The 21,185-nt window shown below is 37.4% G+C and overlaps 1 protein-coding gene across 18 annotated transcripts in view; it reads left to right on the forward strand.

The window, feature by feature from the left end:
* Positions 1-2,170: 2,170 nt before the first annotated feature.
* LOC127637681 (protein phosphatase 1 regulatory subunit 12A-like) overlaps positions 2,171-21,185 on the forward strand; it is a 102,743-nt gene continuing 83,728 nt past the window's right edge. For all 18 annotated transcript variants that reach the window (XM_052118869.1, XM_052118875.1, XM_052118880.1 and 15 more), the window contains exon 1: positions 2,171-2,501. In XM_052118869.1, coding sequence (XP_051974829.1) covers positions 2,265-2,501 — 237 coding nt within the window. In that variant the 5' untranslated portion in view covers positions 2,171-2,264. The remainder of the gene's footprint in view (positions 2,502-21,185) is intronic.

Raw genomic sequence — 21,185 nt, forward strand, 5'->3', positions numbered from 1 at the left:
TACATGACATGCAGCTCAAAGTGCTATTTAATCAGATTTAGAGGAATGATAATTAAATAAATATGGACAATAAATCTGTTTTTAGAATGCAATGGAAAAGATCCCATCTGCAGACATGTGGTGATTGTTTTAGTCCTGCATTTCAAAAGTGATATGTGGAAAAGTTTCAAAGACACATTGCTGTGAATGGATAATAAATTGTTTTATTATGTTGCTGAAATACATTTCATGCATTCTATATATTTCTAATATAATATTGCATATTTTTACTTTTTGTAATGGTCAATTCAACATGTAATGCATTATAGAAATGTCATAAAAAGTGTAATAAAAGAAAAGGTGTCTAAGATATATTGCTGTCAATTTTAAATATGTATTTATAAACACACACACACACACACACACACACACACACACACACACACACACACACACACACACACACACACACACACACACACACACACACATATTTAATATATATGTATTTATTAATACATTTTTCAGATCATTTTCTGCAAAATTTCACTACTTCAATGTAAAAAATGGCTTCTAAACTATTATTTGTATAACTTTTATTTGTCACAATTTAAATATATACCAATAACAAAAAAGTACTTTAAGTATTTTTGGATATGGTATCATGGTAATAGCATGGTTAAGTACTTTGGAGTACAATATAATGATCCTCATATTAAAAGTATCAAAGATTAAGGTTTATTAAGGTAATGTTTCCTCCCTTCAATTAAACATTTATCCTGCAAAAAATAAATAAAAAAAGAAATGCTAAAACCAGTCTAAGCTGGTTGGCTTGTTTTAGCAGGTTACTCTGCATGAACAGTGAAAAAGTATTCAAATCCCTTCTAAAACCAGCCCACCACGTCAGGCTGGGGTTTTTTCAGCAGGGCTGTCTTTTTTATTTACTTATCTACTGTTTATTAGTAAAATTAGTAGCTTGTGCATATACAGTATTTTTACTTATATTGACTGCGAGAGACCGATATACTTGTATATAGCAATAACTCAACCATTATCAAACTATTGTCATTTTTCTCATTATATAATCTGTTTTTTCCCTTACTATGCCACTTGCTTTGTATTGTCTGCATAAGTTAGAGTACACTAAAAGTGCTGTGCATGACTTCTCATTAGTAGCTATAATCCATTGTTTTATTTATTTATTGCACATTACATATGAACAATAGCACTGCATAAGACAATAATAGAAAAAAGGAAAAGACAAACAAATTCACCCAGAGAGAAAAACAAGGTTACAATGTTTTAGAAATGTGGCATTTTTGCCATTATTAACTAGTTTAAAGGAATACTCTGTGTTCAGTAAAAGTTCAGCTCAATCACCAGCACTTGTGGCATAGTGTTGATTACCTCAAAACACATGTTTGACTCGTCACCCCTTGTCTTTAAAAATGCAAAAACCCAGGTGACAGTGAAGTAAATGGGGCCAATTTTTGGGAGGATTTAAAGGCAGAAATGTGAAGCTGATAATTTTATAAAAGCACTTTAAATCTTGAGTTAAAACTTGTGTATTATTTAAAAATGCTTATTTAAATCATAATTTGTACAGTCATTTTAGGCTTTTAGTGTTTACAGCGTTATGTCGTAATGGCAACAAAGTAGTAACATTATACATAACTTTGCACAGAAAAGGTTAGTAAGTGTGTTAACACACATTTTGTTTACATCTTGTGGCTATGCTTTTGAAAAAGTTAATATTTTTAACATTTACAAATTGGCCCCATTCACTTCCATTGTAAGTGCAGATAGTGGCAGTATCTGTAATCTGGATTTGTTTCCACCACAGGGACTAGTGGAAATTTATTTAGTTGGTTATCAACATTATGCCAAAAATGCAGTCGATTGAGCTTAACTTTATTGAACAGGGAATATTCTTTTAATAGAGTGTAAAATGTGAGACAATTCAACCATAAAGACCTCAAATCTGAATCTAAAGAATCTAAAACATTGCTCATGTGAATAAAATATTTAACACTGCAGAAAAAAATGAAACTAAATAATGTGTAAAACTGCATGGTTGTTACTCTTTTCCATTGCTTTGGTGCCCCCTCAAAGATGACGTCATGCTGCAGATCGGGACATGACGTCGCATCCTCTCGCGATATCTCGGCTAAGCAGCTAGACGCCCCGTCTCCTCCCACGCCCCAGCAGCGCGCTCACTGTGTGATAGTGGCAGTATAAAGTATATCTTCCATCGGAGAGCGATAAGAAGCGCCAGGCTCGAGGGGATGAAGATGGCGGACGCCAAGCAGAAGAGGAACGAGCAGCTGAAGAGGTGGATAGGGTCGGAGACGGACCTCGAGCCGACCGTGCTGAAGAAGAATAAGACGAAGGTGAAGTTCGACGATGGCGCCGTGTTTCTGGCCGCCTGCTCGAGCGGCGACACGGAGGAGGTGCTGCGAATGCTCGACCGTGGCGCGGACATCAACTACGCTAACGTGGACGGTCTCACCGCCCTGCACCAGGTTAGATCGGCTTTATTCGGTCTTCGAGCGTCGGGTCGGGGGCTGTTGTGCACGAATGACTCGCTGGCGGTTGGTGTATGTATGTATGTGTGTGTGTTTACTCAGACCGACATCATCACCTCCATCATCATCATCATCGGGCTGTTTTTGCAGAACCATGTAGCCGCTGAAGCTAAATGGGCTTTTATTGAAGCGGGAGATCCAGGATATTTCCGTTTGTTGAATGCACATTGTGTTGGATCTATGATCGTGGAGTGTGTGTGTTTGTTTAATTGAATGTGTGAAGGCAGGAAGAGGACTGTCTGTCTGATTCTCGGGTGTGTTTGGGAAGCTAGCTGCTGCTTTAGCCAGTTAGCCGCTCAGCTCAAAGTCAGATCAGTCTGATCATCACAACACCAGGTGCTGCATTTCAGTCGTGACAAGCGGATAACATTAAACACTGAAATAGCAGTCTGTATTTATAAATGGGCATCTTATTGTAGCTATCATATACACTGGCGGCCAAAAGTTTGGAATAATGTACAGATTTTGCTGGTACATTAATTCACCAAAGTGCATTCAAATTATAGTCCGGACATTACTGATGTAAAAAACAGCACCATCCTTATTTGAAAAAAGGAATTTTTTATCAAATCTAGACAGATCCCATTTCCAGCAGCCATCACTCCAACACCTTATCCTTGAGTAATCATGCTAAATTGCTAATTTGGGACTAGAAAATCACTTGCCATTATATCAAACACAGTTGAAAGCTATTTGGTTCATTAAATGAAGCTTAACATTGTCTTTGTGTTTGTTTTTGAGTTGCCACAGTATGCACTAGACTGGCATGTTTTAAGGTTAATATTGGCTCAAAAATGGCAAAAAAATAGATATGTTTCTCTAGAAACTCATCAGTCAATCATTGAGGAATGAAGGCTATACAGTGCTTGAAGTTGACATAAATGATGTACACTACTGTAGTCTTCAAAGACAAAGGACAACTGGCTCTAACAAGGACAGAAAGAGATGTGGAAGGGCAGATTTACAACTAAACAAGAAGATAAGTACATCAGAGTCTCTAGTTTGAGAAATAGACACCTCCCATGTCCTCAGCTGACAGCTTCATTGAATTCTACCCGCTCAACACCAGTTTCATGTACAACAGTAAAGAGAAGACTCAGGGGTGCAGGTATTATGGGAAGAATTGCAAAGAAAAAGACACTTTTGAAACAGAAAAACTAAAATAAATGTTTAGAGTGGGCAAAGAAACAGACATTGGACAACAGATAATTGGAAAAGAGTGTTATGGATCTTAACCCCATTGAGATTTTGTTGGATCAGATAGACTGTAATGTGCGTGAGAAGTGCCCGACAAGACAGCCACATCTATGACAAGTGCTACAGGAAGTGTGGGGTGAAATGTCACCCGAGTATCTGGACAAACAGACAGCTAGAATGCCAAGGATCTGCAAAGATGTCATTGCGGCATAAAAGTTTAAGAAGTTCTGAAATGTAAAAAATTAATTGTAATGGTAATTTTTCACATTATTAATGTCCTGACTATAAATTATGATCAGTTGAATGCCAGTTTCTTTCCATTGGAGCAAAATCTGTACATTATTCCAAACATTTGGCCACAAGTGTATGTATATTCCATATTTAATTTTTGTCCTCTTTTCTGAAATGCAGTTAAATAACACTGAAAGTGCGTAAAAGGAAGTTGACCTGGAAGTTGCTGTATTTGTTCCCTTTCTTAACGAATACAACCATATTGTAAAATGTGACCAAAATAATTTCTGTGTTGGAAGTTTAATATTAAACATCTCTGGATATGAATGCACCTGGAGCTTTTGATCAATTTGTTTGGATGTGGGATAATAATTGCTAACAATTCATTTTCTTTTAAGTTCTCAGACATTCTGCGGTTAAGCAGAAATGGGGAGTGCGACAGTGTTATGCCATATGAATTAAGGTTGAAGACTTCATGTAAGGTCATATCAATGACGATTGATTGTCAGAATGCCTGATGTCATGTCTGAAGAGCGTAACGTCACGCAATATCAACATAAACAGGACGGAGGTTGCTTATTTTTAAGAACCACATTCCAAAAATGTTGCTAGGATGTGTGTTTTGTACACGATTTAGACTTTCTAGGGAATGCGCTTGGCCTGACCATAAACAACTGTGAAAGATGTCACTTTGGTTTAAGTTTGAGCTCTTAGAACAGTTTAACACACTAATGCATATCACTAAGGTTTCTCGCAAAAGATATATTCATCATTTGCAAACCTATTTATTTTTACCTGTGAGTACATCTGCATTGTCTCAAAACCCAGGGTGCTGTCCATTTTTGGGCATCACATTCAATGTGTTGCGACTAAATGAATTTAATTAGCACTGACGTTTGGTGAAGTAAAGCTAAATGAAACTAGCAGTTTTCATTGTATTAATAGTGGGCGATATGACAAATCTTATATCATGATATGAGACAATTTCAAAACTCTTCTGGGTTTGGTGGGACTACAGTAGGTTCTCTGTACAGCCTCGCTGGTTTAAAATCACTTGCCTTTTTTTGGGCTGCTGTTCAGGCTGGAGAGGAAAGAATTTGGATGCACTTGAGATCTTATCAAGACTGGAGAAGCTTCTCTCTGTTTGATCTAGTGTGTGTTTGTATATGTTGTCTTGTGAGGGAGCGGAGAGTTTGTCATGTGACTATCAGGCAAAAAGTTTGATATATTTGTTTTTTTGTTCTTTTTTTATTGCGACTTGAACAGAGGTAGGTTTTGTCAAAAAACAACATTTCAGATAAAAAGCTGAGAAAAAGGCATGTTTATGTCTGATATTTTGAGCTTCTCATACTCCACTTCTTCATGTTTGAGACGATCGCAGTCTGTTTCTTTGATCAAAGAGTTGCATACTCTTTCAAAACATGCGCAGGAGTCTTCCTTACCGTATAACACCTAAAACACGGAAACCCGGAAAATTCCGTGTTTGGCGGGGAAAGAGTTAAAGACAGACCGGTGTAGCAGTGCTGAAGTTATCCAATGCATATCATTTTTTTTACTTTATTCTCAAATCACCTATACTTGCTTTGAAGATTAATACATTAAAATAATGTGATGCACTCTGTAGCAATAGTTTTCAACTGGTGGGTTGCTACTCAAAAATGGGTCACAGATTTGTTCTGTTATGGTGTAGGACAGGTAATAAAAATTGTTTTATTTTTGAAACATTGACGGATAATTCAAAATAGAGGTCGACCGATGCCGATCTTTTGAAATCCGGGTCGGCCGATGGCCGATTAATGCAGCCGATTTATTTTGGCCGATGTGTGCTTGTTTTTAACCTCTTATTTGAACCTTTTATTTGAAAGAAAAAATGTAACACAAATAATTACTTAAGATAGACAACATTTCTCAACAAATACATTTATTGAACACTTGTACACTTAAATTAAAAATGTATAATGTAAAAACATATTATATAAATAATGTATAACAAATATATTAAATAAACAAAGCAGGTGTTACTGAACTGCTCCGAGACACGAAGGTTGAGATCCAAATGCAGCTTTAATTAAGGGGCAATCCAGACACGTAATCCAATATTCAGAGCATCCAAGAGAAGCACAGGCATAACTAGGGATGGGTATCGTTAAGGTTTTAATGGTATTACTATCTTACCAATACTGCTAATCGATCCGATACTTCAACTGTATTCTTAACGTTCTTTTGTTATATATATATATATATATATATATATATATATATATATATATATATATTTCAGGAAGGTCTACTAACATTACTGTTCAGGTGTGGTCTAAAAAGAAATCTAATAAAGTAATCAATTGTAAAATAACACTGCATAGTTTATCATAGATAGATTAATGCTCATTAATGCATAAGTTATTCATTCAAGAGCTGTAAGTGATTTTCTCTTTGCCTTTTGTTGTTTGATTCGCAGTAATGGCTCAATCGTCACATGTTTATTAGGACGCTTCCCTTTTTAAGAACGAGTTCAGATCTAATAGGCTCCTGATGCAGCATATTTTCTCCCCAACTATTTCCATAACTACGTCCATTTAAGACATAAACTGTGTTTAAGTGAATCTCCAAGCCTGTCGTTTTGACATATTTTTGTGTATAGTTGATCGTTTAGACGCGCACATGAAACCCAAAGTAGTCTATACTTTGCTTGTCTCTTTGCGGTGTGTTTCGGAGTGCGCGCCGCCTTGGGAACGACATCTCTTGCGCTCTTTTTATTATTAAACGCGTCCCGCAATTTAGCAACAGTAGCATTTTACAACAATCACCGATCGTGCTGATTCTGACGTTAAGTTTGAGTTTTAGGGAGAAATGTCAGTGCACCGCTGTGAAGGGAAGGATGTTGTGCTAGACAGAATGCGGCTTATGTATAAATATTCTTTTTATAATCTTTGGAAGGCGAAATATAAAATGAAATCAGACTAATATCACAGATCTAAACCAGGCTATGTTTGAATGTTTCGTTCTGTCACTCATTAAGCAGGGCTCGTTTTGTGCTCGCTGTGGCACCGCGTGAGCAAGATCTCTCTCTCTCTCTCTCTCTGACTGCGAATAGCTAAATTGCATCACAGACAAATGGTTTCATATTATTATACATAGAAATGGCTGGCGAGATAAAATAACTTTCTCTTTATAGCAATAATACATGTATTTTCTTAATTTCTCCAGTACTGACAGCAGAACCGATAACGTCCGAGCTTACCAAAGCCAGTCCTTCAATAGCATATAGTGCGTTGGTATATTTTTATTACTTATTTATCTGCATTGAGTGACAACCCTCTCAAATATAAGACACACAAACAGAACAAATAAAAGTCTCAGATTCACTGTCTGTAATTGCAAAATTCTTGCTTACTTATTGTGACATGATAGCAACCCTTCTGCTGTGATAATGCAACTTCAACTACGCTATCAATATCCAAAGTAGCCGAACGTCATGTCAACTATCGCGTTTGTCACATTTTTTCTTGAAGTTGGCAGTAACATATCAAAAGTTTTTAATTAAATCTAAAGAAGTTATACAAATTTAACCCTTACTGTTTTCTCCAAGGAACTTAGCTCCTTCCTTATAGGCACTGGATGAGGTCTGCTCACTCTGCTGGAAAATGACTCTAGGGGCAGTGTGCGTCGAACACGTGTTCCACAACAACACTAGGCTGCCCACAGATGCGCCTGCCTAATAATCGGCTTGATATGCGTGGATATTGGCCGATGCCGATTATGTAAAAAATGCAAAAAATCAGCCGATTAATCGGTCGACCTCTAATTCAAAATGCTGTCTTTCATTTTGACAAATAAAAAAAAGTGCAGCCTCTGGTCATGGAGGGATAAACAATGCTAAATGTAAATGCTGCAAATTGACATGCAGCTAACCATGTCTACACGATATAACCATATCATCAGTGCTACATTGACTAAGTTTATATGGACACAAGAAAGTGGCTTATTGCGAGAAAGTGGGGAAAAACAGCATTTACATGCACTGTATAAGCGGCATACACTTTACTCCGATATACATGAGGCTCAGTCAGTAGGCAGCTTTCTCCACAGCAATGTAATTTCCTGCAACACTTGTGTAAGTAACAAAAATAGTATCCGAGGCAGACTTCATTGCCTTATTTTAATCCACATTGCTTTGCTTTTTTACCAGATATTACAGAGTTGATGCTGTGTTTGTTTCCTTTCCATTGCGATATGCAGTGGAATTGTGCTGAAATAATGGGGTTTTCCTCTAACCTAAAACTCTGGGATTCCCTTGATGTATCAGCGCATATACACGAACGTCAATATTTTACATTGGTGTCTATAAATGGGTGTAGTTAATAGAACATGTACTTTCCCCGCTGTTATCCCAAAAATTTTGAAATCTTTCTACTGTGTTGTCTTGTTATATAGCTCCATCCTATAACATGTGTTATTCAGACTGTTCACGCACATGCCGTAAATACCACATGCTTCAAAATACCGGAACAGCGCTGCTTATGCGTTTACATGGACACATTATGCTGTGTTCTCCAGGAGAAACCTATGTGTGTTAAACCGCTTTCTTTTAATTCCTTAAACGGAGTAAGGCAATCAGTGTTCTCGTTTACATGACGTTTCAGAACGCTGCTTTCTTAAAAACCACCTGGAGTAAACTGTTTTCTTAAGGGCATGTAAACGTGGTCATCAACACCAAAAAGTATTCATGTAGTCCAGACTCAAATGGATTAAGTAAACTTCCATTTTACAAATTGAAATGTATAGAACATAATAAAAATCAAGTTGTGGCAATATTTTAGAATTGTGTTGCTTTAGTTCATTTTAATTACGTACATTAAACCAGCAGCAAAAATCTTTTTGTTTTTTTGTGTAAGTAGCCTTTTACTTTTCAATCACCTAGACAATGAAATGTTAAGTTGGAGAGAACTCTACTTATTTTTTGTTGTTGATGTTAAAGGCTATGCATCCAAACAAACTGCATTATTTTGACGCAAATTCATCTGTCATCTGCTAACATGGCGTATACTAATACAATATTTGACCCAGTGTTGGTTTCATGTGGTAGTCTAATAAAAGTAGGCACTTTTCTCACAGTTCTGCTTTTATTTATGTTGCAAAATTGTTCAATTTCATATTCACCCTTTGTCACGTTAATAATATTGCATAATGTTGGGTCCATGTAGTTCATGGAAATATTAATACATTTCAGTGTTTTATTGTAAAGACATTTTTGTTGACTTTTGTGTGATTTTATAAAATGTTGGTACTCTGTTGGGTCACCACTTAATGTCCAATGTAAAATCATGCCTTAAAGCAAAACCATTTAGAGAACCACTGATGTGTGGACCTGCCCCCTTGTGTACATATAGTATTTGCTCAAACAAATCAGTGTTTGCTAGGATCATTGACACTCACGACAAAGGATAAACAACCTTTTAGACTAAAGGGAAGGAAATGGGTTCAGAGTTGCACTGTGACATGATGCGCCATGTTTTGTCTTTATGGACCTGAACTTGTGGAAACAGACATGTTACAAGCTGCTTGAGAAACATTTCAGAAGCTACGCGACTGGGTGTTACTCAATTTAGCGTTTGAACAATTCATTACACCTTTTATAAGGGTTTCTGTTTAAATACAGTGTTTGTGCTCTTATTGTGCATTTATTTTCTGTCAATTTGCACTTTACATGATCGGAATGGTGGTTTACAATTCGCAACTTGATTTTAGGTATGTGGGATTGGAGTTGCTTATTTTGTGGTATTAAAAGGAATCATTTATACCTTTTTATATGTTCAGGCCTTTTATATGATCAGTGTAATCATATTGTCCAGTTTATTGACAGAAAATGGGGTCATTTATTAAAAAAGGTGCTTTAAAATAAGTGTAGGTGGTTGAGCGTAGGAAATACAACTTTACTTTAGGCATGTGCAATTTGAGTGTTGTGTTTTGAAATATTCAAGTTACATAAGTTTATTTCCAGCCGTCATTATGACAACAAAAGACTAGAGGTCGACCGATATTGGTTTTTTCAGGCCGATGCCGATCTTTTGAAATCCGGGTCGGCCGATTAATGCAGCCGATTTATTTTGGCCGATATGTGCTTGTTTTTAACCTCTTATTTGAACCTTTTATTTGAAAGAAAAAATGTAACACAAATAATTACTTAAGATAGACAAAATTTCTCAACAAATACATTTATTGAACACTTGACACTTAAATTAAAAATGTATAATGTAAAAACATATTATATAAATAATGTATAACAAATATATTAAATAAACAAAGCAGTTGTTACGAACTGCTCCGAGACACGAAGGTTGAGATCCAAATGCAGCTTTAATTAAGGGGCAATCCAGACACGTAATCCAATATTCAGAGCATCCAAGAGAAGCACAGGCATAACTAGGGATGGGTATCGTTAAGGTTTTAATGGTATTACTATCTTACCAATACTGCTAATCGATCCGGTACTTCAACTGTATTCTTAACGGTTCTTTTTTATATATATATATATATATATATTTCAGGAAGGTCTACTAACATTACTGTTCAGGTGTGGTCTAAAAAGAAATCTAATAAAGTAATCAATTGTAAAATAACACTGCATAGTTTATCATAGATAGATTAATGCTTATTAATGCATAAGTTATTCATTCAAGAGCTGTAAGTGATTTTCTCTTTGCCTTTTGTTGTTTGATTCGCAGTAATGGCTCAATCGTCGGCATGTTTATTAGGATGCTTCCCTTTAAGGCCGAAGTTCAGATCTAATAGACTCCTGATGCAGCATATTTTCTCCCAACTATTTCCATAACTACGTCCATTTAAGACATAAACTGTGTTTAAGTGAATCTCCAAGTTGGTCGTTTAGACATATTTTTGTGTCTCGTTGCTGTCTGTTTCGGAGCGCGCGCCTTGGGAACGGTATCTCTTGCGCTATTTTATTATTAAACGCGTCCCACAGTTTAGCAACAGTAGCATTTTACAACAATCACCGATCGTGCTGATTCTGACGTTAAGTTTGAGTTTTAGGGAGAAATGTCAGTGCACCGCTGTGAAGGGAAGGATGTTGTGCTAGACAGAATGCGGCTTATGTATAAATATTCTTTTTATAATCTTTGGAAGGCGAAATATAAAATAAAATCAGACTAATATCACAGATCTAAACCAGGCTATGTTTGAATGTTTAGTTCTGTCACTCATTAAGCAGGGCTCGTTTTGTGCTCGCTGTGGCACCACGTGAGCGAGATCTCTCTCTCTCTCTCTCTCTCTCTCTGACTGCGAATAGCTAAATTGCATCACAGACAAATGGTTTCATAGAATTATTATACATAGAAATGGCTGGTGAGATAAAATAACTTTCTCTTTATAGCAATAAAGAATGTATTTTCTTTATTTCTCCAGTACCGACAGCAGAACCGATAACGTCCGAGCTTACCAAAGCCAGTCCTTCAATAGCATGTAGCGCGTTGGTATCTTTTTTATTACTTATTTCTCTGCATTGAGTGACAACCCTCTCAAATATAAGACACACAAACAGAACAAATAAAAGTCTCAGATTCACTGTCTGTAATTGCAAAATTCTTGCTTACTTATTGTGACATGATAGCAACCCTTCTGCTGTGATAATGCAACTTCAACTACGCTATCAATATCCAAAGTAGCCGAACGTCATGTCAACTATCGCGTTTGTCACGTTTTTTTCTTGAAGTTGGCAGTAACATATCAAAAGTTTTTAATTAAATCTAAAGAAGTTATACAAATGTAATCCTTACTGTTTTCTCCAAGGAACTTAGCTCCTTCCTTATAGGCACTGGATGAGGTCTGCTCACTCTGCTGGAAAATGACTCTAGGGGCAGTGTGCGTCGAACACGTGTTCCACAACAACACTAGGCTGCCCACAGATGCGCCTGCCTAATAATCGGCTTGATATACTTTGAAATTGGCCGACGCGATTATGTAAAAAATGCTAAAAATCGGCCGATTAATCGGTCGACCTCTACAAAAGACATGGTTGTAAGAATTAAATCAGTCAGTGTTTTGTTCACCCTTGGCTTTCGCGGCTAACAGTAAGATCACACGCTGGCTCTAGATGCAGGAAATGGACAGCTGCGTGCGTCCCCTACGTAATGTTTTGCTGCAATGTTTTGATGGAGCCAGAGTTTTTTTTTTGTTTTCGTGCCTTTTTACACAACAGTCATATTTTATTGTGCATCAAAAGTAATGTATTGACCTTTTATCCAAAGCGACTTACAGTGCCCTTATTACAGGGACAATCCCCCCAGAGCAACCTGGAGTTAAGTGCCTTGCTCAAGGACACAATGGTGGAGGTTGTGGGGATCGAACCAGCAACCTTCTGATTACCAGCTCAGTGCTTTAGCCCACTACGCCACCACCACTCCGGTTATCCAGAGTGGGACACCGTGTGCTGATTCCAGTGACCGTTGTAGCAGTATGGCTTGGGTTAAAAATACCACGTGCAGACTGTCCTGGAGGCGAGTGCAAAACGCTAATTTTAGCACCCATCCAACCCACGTTCTGCTCGACTTTGAAGTTAAGGAACCTGGCATGGGTTTGTAATGTGATTTTGATTTGAACTTAGAAATTGTTCACGTTGTTTCGGCGCTATGGCATAGTAGGTGCTCATGCTCAATGGCAGTACTGATGGGAACTCTGGTTCAAATTTGGTTTCCATCATGTCCTGATTCCATTTCCCTTTTTTTCCCCTAACTTCCTGTCTCTCTCAACTTTTATGTTTTGAAATTGCATTTTTATGTGTTCTCATTCGACACCCGTGAAACTCTTTTTAACAAAAGCCACTTTTCCACCATTTGGGTCAAATGGTTCTTGTTGTGAAACCGTGCCGTTCTGTGCTAATCTAGGCCAGTTACATGGTTACAGCTCCTTTTTCCATTGTAGTGCATGAATGTAACAAATACCTGAGCTGGCGAGAGAGAGTTAACTTTTTACGTAAATGAGTATGTGGAAGGAAAATGGGCCTAAATGCAATGCAAAAAAATCCTTAAAATTGTCAACATATTTGTGCTAAAGCCACGTTCACCTAATCCGTTTTAATTTGAAAACTTGTATATGGTAATAAAGTGTTTTTCGTAAGTCTCTGGCCACACTAATACGTTTTCCCCCACTGAAAAGGGATCGTTTCGAAAACACATTGCATTATCACATATTTTGGTAAACTCTGTCATTAGGAAACTGAAAATGGTGTTTTCAAGCAAAAACATATTAATGTTGTGGCTTCTAGCTTGGATGAGAGTTGGAAACATAGTGAAATCAGTAGATTTTCAAATGAAAATGGATTAATGTGGACATGGCCTAAATATAATTAGCCTATTTTATTTAGATTTGGGATGAAATATGACCCAGACAGAAGTTTGCCTTACCTTTTTTTTGTGCCATTAATGGCTTTGTGGAGGCGGTATGCAAATGGGGGCGAGAAACAGCAGATTGCGCCTAAGGCCTGTAGCGTTGGTGTCTCAAAGACTGTTCCTCATCATTTTCCAAGAATATGCGTTTTATAAGTGCAGATTTATTTATTTATTTTTATCTGTTCAAATTTAGGCTTTACCTATGTCATTTTGAAGCCTGTTTGCTTTGATATGGAAGCACAGTCTGGCGGCAACATTTTTAGTCAATGATGTGTCATTTACAACATTGGTGGAATCTGCAGTGCTTTCATCTATGAGGTCAGGCTTTAGATTGTTTTGAGTAGTAAGGTAGGTGAAAATATGTGGTTACATGTCGGGTGTGAAGGGTTGCGGCTGTGTCGTCCTGTGCCTGCATTCCTGGCGTGTCTCACATTGGAAACCATGCAGACCCAGAATTCCTCAGCTGTCACTTACACCCCCACCACCAAAACAGCCGCCACCTCCCAGGTCACGGCGGTTCACTCTTGTCTTTACAATTAATTGATAAAATTAGCAAGCAAAATAGCAAAGCAACACCAAGTACAAGTAAATACTGTATCCTAGGGGGTCGCACACTGGAGGCATCTGGTTCTAAAATTCGAAACCATTGTTTTCTATGAATGTACACACGTCTACAACTCCAGAGGCTGCTCAAATTTTCTGAAGCGCCATGAAGCGTAACTAAAATATTTTCCATTAAATTCGACCCAAACAATTATCAGTGGACACATGTTATTTACTCTAGCCTTGTTCATTCTTTAAGAAGGGACAACCCTTTTGTGTGTACTATCTGCCACGTGAACCGCATTGACGTGACCTGTGTTCGATACTTGTGCTGTGTCCTAGCCGTGCCGCGGTGTGGTTCTTCTCACCCGGTGTGCAACCACCTTCAGACTCAACTTTGACAGCTTGGACTCGATCTTGATGTAAAATGCCATCACAATGTTTTGCCGTTTGAAGTTAACGTCTCTGTTATAGTGCATAGCACTCACACAAAATTATCTCAACACACACCATAGGCCAATCAAAAGAGACCCATCTGTGTCTGAGCTAGACACAATATCATAATGTTTACATTAATGTTGGTGTTTGATTACCTTTCATCCCAGGACCCAGTTTAGCTGCTTCGGAAGGGTAATGACTTTGGATGTCTGTGAATATATTAATTTTGTTCCCTCCTAGGGCTGGGCGATATGTATGAAATATCTTCACGATATTTTTATTAAAAAATCTATCATAATATCCGATTACATCATCAATTGGCGATGCTGAGGGATCGGTGAATATTCTTGCTTTAGTGGTTTTGCATCAAAAATGTAATTCATTTAATTTTTTTTATAAAAACTTCTCCCAACTTTTCAAAATTTCAAAATTAAAATTGCATTTCTAATGAAATGAAAAAGCTATTTAAAATATTGAAGTGGTCAAAAAAAATTTATCATGTAAAACCACCTTTCCATTTACAACTATCCATCTATGAAAACAGGTGGGAAATTACGAATTCATATTAAGATCTTAAAACAATTATAAATGTAAACAATACTTAAGATGATGATAATAATCACTGAAATCTAAACCATGTTTTGAGGTGAACGTGCTTTTGTATTATTTTATGATTTAATCACATATGTATCCGCTATATATAAAGTGACCCTGCAGAGTTGCCCTCACAACGAACTGCTCTGTGGAAATAAAGCGTACTGAACTCAGAGCAGAGGTCATTTGCAGCATTCTCATAGACGATACTATGCTTGCAAAAAACAATTCAGAACACAACAAAGTGTGTGTGAACCCTTTACATATGTGTGTTCCACGAGACTGCACGCCTCAGAACAAACAGTGAATCGGACATGCGCATTGTTTTTCTGTCATATGTTCATAAAGATATAATAAAGTGTGTTTCTTCAAGTGCGTGTCTGTGTGTCTAACAGCATTTGTTGTGCCATTCCGAATCCGAGAGGTCGTATGGTGCATTCACATACAACGCTAAGGGAGCGTTTCGTGCTACGCAATTCCACAAAAAGTCAATGCAAAGAATAGACGCAAATAGACAGAGGGCGGCGCAAATGAGGCGAATGACACAACTCGAACACGCAAAATTGCTTCATTCATGTATTCACGTGAGTGGAAATTTTTCAACTCAAGTTAGAAATTCGAATGCCGCGTTGTCGTGAAAGCCTAGCAGCATTGAGATTGTCCGGATGTCACTATCTGCTACTGTCACGGATGACAGTAGCAGAAGAAATCTGGAAAAATGGATGAAAGAATTGTTGTAGCGGTGTGTAGGCACCCGCAATTGTATGACACAATGTCATACATGTACAGAGACCAGATGAAAAAGACATCGCTTGGAGGAAAGTGAGCGAGGAAGTTCTGTAAATATGCACGTCTACTTGATTCCAGCTATTGGTTGTACTTTAGTATGAACCAAGTCGTAGAAGCCCCTCCTCCTGTCCTTTTCCAGAAGAGAAGGGGGAATACTTGCGGGTTTGCGAAAGTGAGTTTAAACACAAATTTATAATCAGCAGTCAAAGTCGCGTGAGCTGAGAATTTTCTTTTCTTTGCGTTGTATGTGAACGCAGCATTACAGTTACTCGTCATGAACATTATATTCGCTACCTTCAAATAAACGTCTTCTGTCAGTGCGCACACTTTGCTGCCTGCGTAATTTGATATGTTGGCAAAGAACATCTGACTTTCAGTGTGTTATTTAGGTTTATTTATCGTGGGTAGCAAACTCTTCATTAGCCAACTATTATTTACATCGTGGCAACCCTAGTCTGAGCCACCCAGTTTGCATGTCAGAGCTGATATCTGCTGGAGATCCTCATGGCGCACTGCTCTGAATTGATTGTGATGCAAACTTTTGTTCGTGAGAGGTCTTGTTTTTTCTGCATGTTGTGAGTCAGCATGGAAAGCCCAGAGAGTTTTTGTGTTTAATCCTTAGGAAGTGTGTGTAGGGCTGTGCGTATGAGAAAGCACACCTGCACCCAATGTAAACTTTTTTTTTTTTTTTTTTTTTCGGCAGTCTCTCTCACAATATTGCATTGATACTCTCAACTTGTTTTGCTTCAGAGCCAAGATTTTACATTGGACATCAAGTTGCCAAAATTGGTTTGTGCAAAATTGTATGGTTTCATGCTCCCGAGCTACTAAACCACTGCATTGTGGTTGGCACAACTTGTGTGAACTTGTATTTTTTGTCGACTAGGTCAAGGATGATGGCATGTCAAGCAAACGGTTCATTGTTGGTAACTATCTAATTTGTCAAGCTTCTATTAAGTTGACGGCATTTTTTTGTGTTTGATTAGACTCACAGCCTTTGACCTTTACAACAACGGGTTTGGGAAGCATGAATTTTACCATCCTAGCAATGCATTGCTTTAGCATTGTTCTTTCCCTGCTGTCTGAGACCCAATCTGAAAAGACCTGTGATCCACTGTTGAGAACCACTACCTTCGATCCCTGTCTCCAGATTTGACTAAATAAACGCAAAGAAAATCACCTAAGAGAATTTGAAATGAATCAAGCTCTCATGATGCTGGATGTCTTTTGAAACGTGACTCATGATTTGGATTTATTCATTGATGATACTCAATAAATTGACATTTTGCTTCCAAATGTTCCTGTAATGGACCCCATTCTGCTGAGTTATTGACAAGCTCCATCCCCCATCTGAAATTGTATTATCCAATTCAAAGGTCTTTACTAGGGCTGTCAAAGTTAACACGTTAACCTGTGCAATTTCATTTTCAAAATTTAATTTTTGCTCAATCGCGATTTACGCATTTACCATTAATAAGCATAAACTAACATCTACGCTGGTCAAAGAAGGGTCGAACCTTTGGGATGTGTCCGCCCGGAGTCATTACACTGATGCACTCGTCACAAACATGCACAACAGCCGTGTCCGTGATCATGTGATTGGGAATGGACCTCTCAACGCTAGTTGTTGTACAAAACAAGCCCAGAATGGATATATCAAGTACTTTGCAGACTCTGTAAGGCACAATTGAATTACCACAGAAGAATGGCAAATCTTTACTATTGCAAATTACTATACTATACAAAAAAGCAGAACGAGACATTTGCAAACACTTCATGTGGAGTTCAAAGGGGTGCTCGGCGCTGATGTTGATGACACGAATAATGAATGCGGCAGCAAAGTGGATAGCCACAGTCTGCTGCTAATAAACATTGTTGAGTAGGGCTGCACAATTAATCGAAATAAAATAGAAATCGTGATATGACTAGCAGCAAATGTTTTTTTTGCTCTTAAGAATCTACATAAGCAAATATTTACATAAAGTATGCATATAGTAGTGTGGTGTCTTGAGCATCCGTGAAGGTTTACACCTTGTGTAATAGTTGTGTACAAGTGTCAAAAGCTGAATCTACACTGTCTGTGTGTGTGTGTGTGTGTATATATAACAAACAAACACAGACAGGCTGGGAGTCTATACATTTTTTTTTTTTTTTACTAATTAATCGCACAATTATCTGTAATTAATCGCAATTAAATTATGGTACATGATATTACAACAAACATTAAAAAAAAATCATCATAAATATAGTTCATTTATACTTTGTCTTAAATAAGGTGCAAGAAATTGGTTAGTCATTTATTTAAAATAAAATTGACCTGAAAGATCCACATGCCCATAAAAACACCTACAGCAATCAAATGAAGATTCCTCTTTTATTGCCATATATGTATGTGTGTGTATCATGAGTAATGTCTTGATAAAATAATCAAAAGGCATTGCAGAGGTGAATAATGTGTGTGAATTGTCCTTTGTTTTCTGTGAGCAAACAAATACAAACAAATTTATTCAACACTCCTTTTCCAAGTTTTACCATCCAACTAAAACAATAAAACGTTTAACAAAGCAGCCTATTTATTATGTAAATGTTTCATATAAGTGCAGGCGCATTACTCTGTCTCCACTTTCTGCTGTCACATCTCTTGCACTCTCACCCAAGTTAGAGAGCGTTACCGCGGCGTGTCAGAGCTGACATTAGCTAACATTGATGTAACGTAACTTTATATACATTAGCAACATATCTTGTCAACATGTCTCGTCATTTGTTTATCACAAGTACAAACGTAACTTGGGAAACAAAATTTGTCACTACATGCCCCGTCCCCTCAATCTCTCACAAAGTTAACACTGCTTTAGCTACTTCCCTCAGTTAGGGCTGCAACTAACGATTATTTTGATAATCAACTAGTCTAATGATTATTCGTAATCAAGAGTAATTTGTAATCAAGAGTTTTTGTCTTGTTTTCCACATATTCTCTAAAAGCAAGTCTAAATATCTTATGTTGCTTCTCGGGTCTTAGCGCATTATACACTGCAACAACGTTTTTGATCAGACTTTTTTGGCTTGTTTTTCAAAAATAATATCTAACAACATACATTTAGTAGCTATACTGTACAAGAAAAACAATTAACTATGAAAGTTGAATACAATATTTAATTTTTAAATATCTAAAAATATCCTACTTAAATAGTAAATACTATTCGATTTAAATTTTTAATTTTTTTACTTTGCTGGCCATATATACAGTTAGATTCATGTTAAATCGTGAACATGCAGACTAAAACGGGCAGTTATAACAGAATGCACTGGGTGGCGCTGTTGAGTGTGGACAAGTTGATCACATTTGTGCAAACTGTTCTCTCAGTACGTTCAGATGGACACCAGAAAAGCGGGTTATTGCGAGAATGTGGCTTACTGTGAGAAAGCTGGTTTCCTGTTTAAATGTACTGGATAAGTGTTGTACACTTTACTGTTGTACATGTGCAGCTCGTCAGAAAGCAGCGTCCCCGTAGCGACGTAATCCCCGCAACGCTTCTGTAAACAACAAACATGGCATCCGAGAAAGACCATGCTAGCGGAGGTAAGGGACATTACATCAAATAAACTGGTGTGTATAAATGAGTATAGTTTTCTGAGCTTGTTTTTCTCAACAAAAACATGACATGAGATACAACATAAACATAATAACTATTATATGCCGAGTGTTTATACTCGTCCTGTACGTTAACTGCGTCAGTCTACTTCATTAGCGGTTTCTTAAGCTTAAATGCTTTCATACTATTCTTTTTTCTAAAAATACAACTTGCTATTTTGGACTGTGTTGACATTTCACCCAGAAACAAGCTGACAAGTGCCCATACGTTTAACAACAATTTAAGCTTCAGGCACGGGGAAGGTAAGTTTGAATTTCGGTCAGCACAGACCAATTTCAGCAGCAGATCTTCCATCCTACTGTCGCCTAATTGACAGTGCGTGTCTAGATATCCAACCCTAACTAAAAGTAGCAAAAATGGAAGATTCTGAAGGACACGTGCCCAAGATTGATAAACTGTTGTAAGATATGCTCACAGAAAATGCTTTTAAATTCTTGAAAATAATATCAAAAAGCGGGAGTGTTTTGGTATTCTACACATTACCTGATCTGAGCTGTGAGACCGATTATATCAAGGCCTGACGTATAAAACACAGGGTAATTTGGAATTAAATGGACCTTAAATTAGTTCATGTTTCTGGGAAACAGGGGGGTTTGACAAAGTGTGCTTTAACAGTTCTTTTCTGCAATAAACATTGCAGCCATATTATAAGTAATCAAATAACATGCTTTCCCCTTATTTTCCCATTTACACTGGGCAACTTGATTGATGTTTGTGCTAAATCATAATGACACCATGACTTAATGACTCTCAAAACATAAATGCGTGTCAGTGATACGTAAAGTGAGATAGAGTCATGTTTGCTCTTGGTCAGTGTTCTAGCTATGAGCATCCAACTAGCTTATGAAGAGAGGTCTAGTAATCAGTCTTGACATAAATTAGTTGTGTGGGCCCTTATTTCCTTTTGGTTGGTGCTAGAGCCTGCTTTTACACAGCCAAAAAACTGATGTCAGCACATGTGTTTTGGCTTTGCCATTACTGTAAGGAATTGTGGTTAAGCGAGACTGTAAATGTTGGAGACTGTTTTGGTTCAATGGGAGTGGCTTTGTGTTTAAGGTACCAAATAATTTATGAATTCAATTTACCATGGGTGGTTTATTGCACTGTAATGTCATTTCAATTGTGCTCTGGTCCAGTAAGAGCACATGTTATAATGCTGTTTCAAATTAAATAATTCATGTTTATTGTTTTTAAATTGGTTTCTGATGGGGTCCGTCCCATCACCAGGCTTCTTATGAATACTTAATGAGCATGTGATTTGCATTAAATTATTCTTTGTTTTTGGGGAATGGGTGGGTGCTATTTAGACACAACAAAGACATTAAAAGAAATGTCATTGTGTTGCTCTTTTAAAATGCTGTTTTTGCTAGGCAGGAAATAAAATGATACTTGGCCGTCACCACAGATTTTTATCGTCATAACAGTCTGTGCACTGGTTGATTGACATGCTAATATTAGAAAGCAGCATACCAACAGTTCATGTTTTACAGTTTGTAATGAGCAGGTTTGGCCCCGTCAGACAGGCAGTCAATTCTGTTCCGTTGGATGTTTGAAAGAAACCTGTAATCAAGTACAGGAAGTAGAGCCATGGACTTGTCATCTGTTGTCTTTCAACATGTTGACTCACCATTCAGATACTGAAGTGGGATTGGGAGTGAAAAATTGCAGAGCCAAGCCTTGGTTTTGTGATGTAACATGAAACTATATAAAAGGTTTGGTTTTTGTGTGTTACATCACAGTCTTGATGAACAGTCACCAGTCTATTCCATGTC

This window comes from Xyrauchen texanus, chromosome 45, assembly GCF_025860055.1.
Source record: "Xyrauchen texanus isolate HMW12.3.18 chromosome 45, RBS_HiC_50CHRs, whole genome shotgun sequence".
In the NCBI taxonomy this organism is placed as follows: Eukaryota; Metazoa; Chordata; class Actinopteri; order Cypriniformes; family Catostomidae; genus Xyrauchen; species Xyrauchen texanus.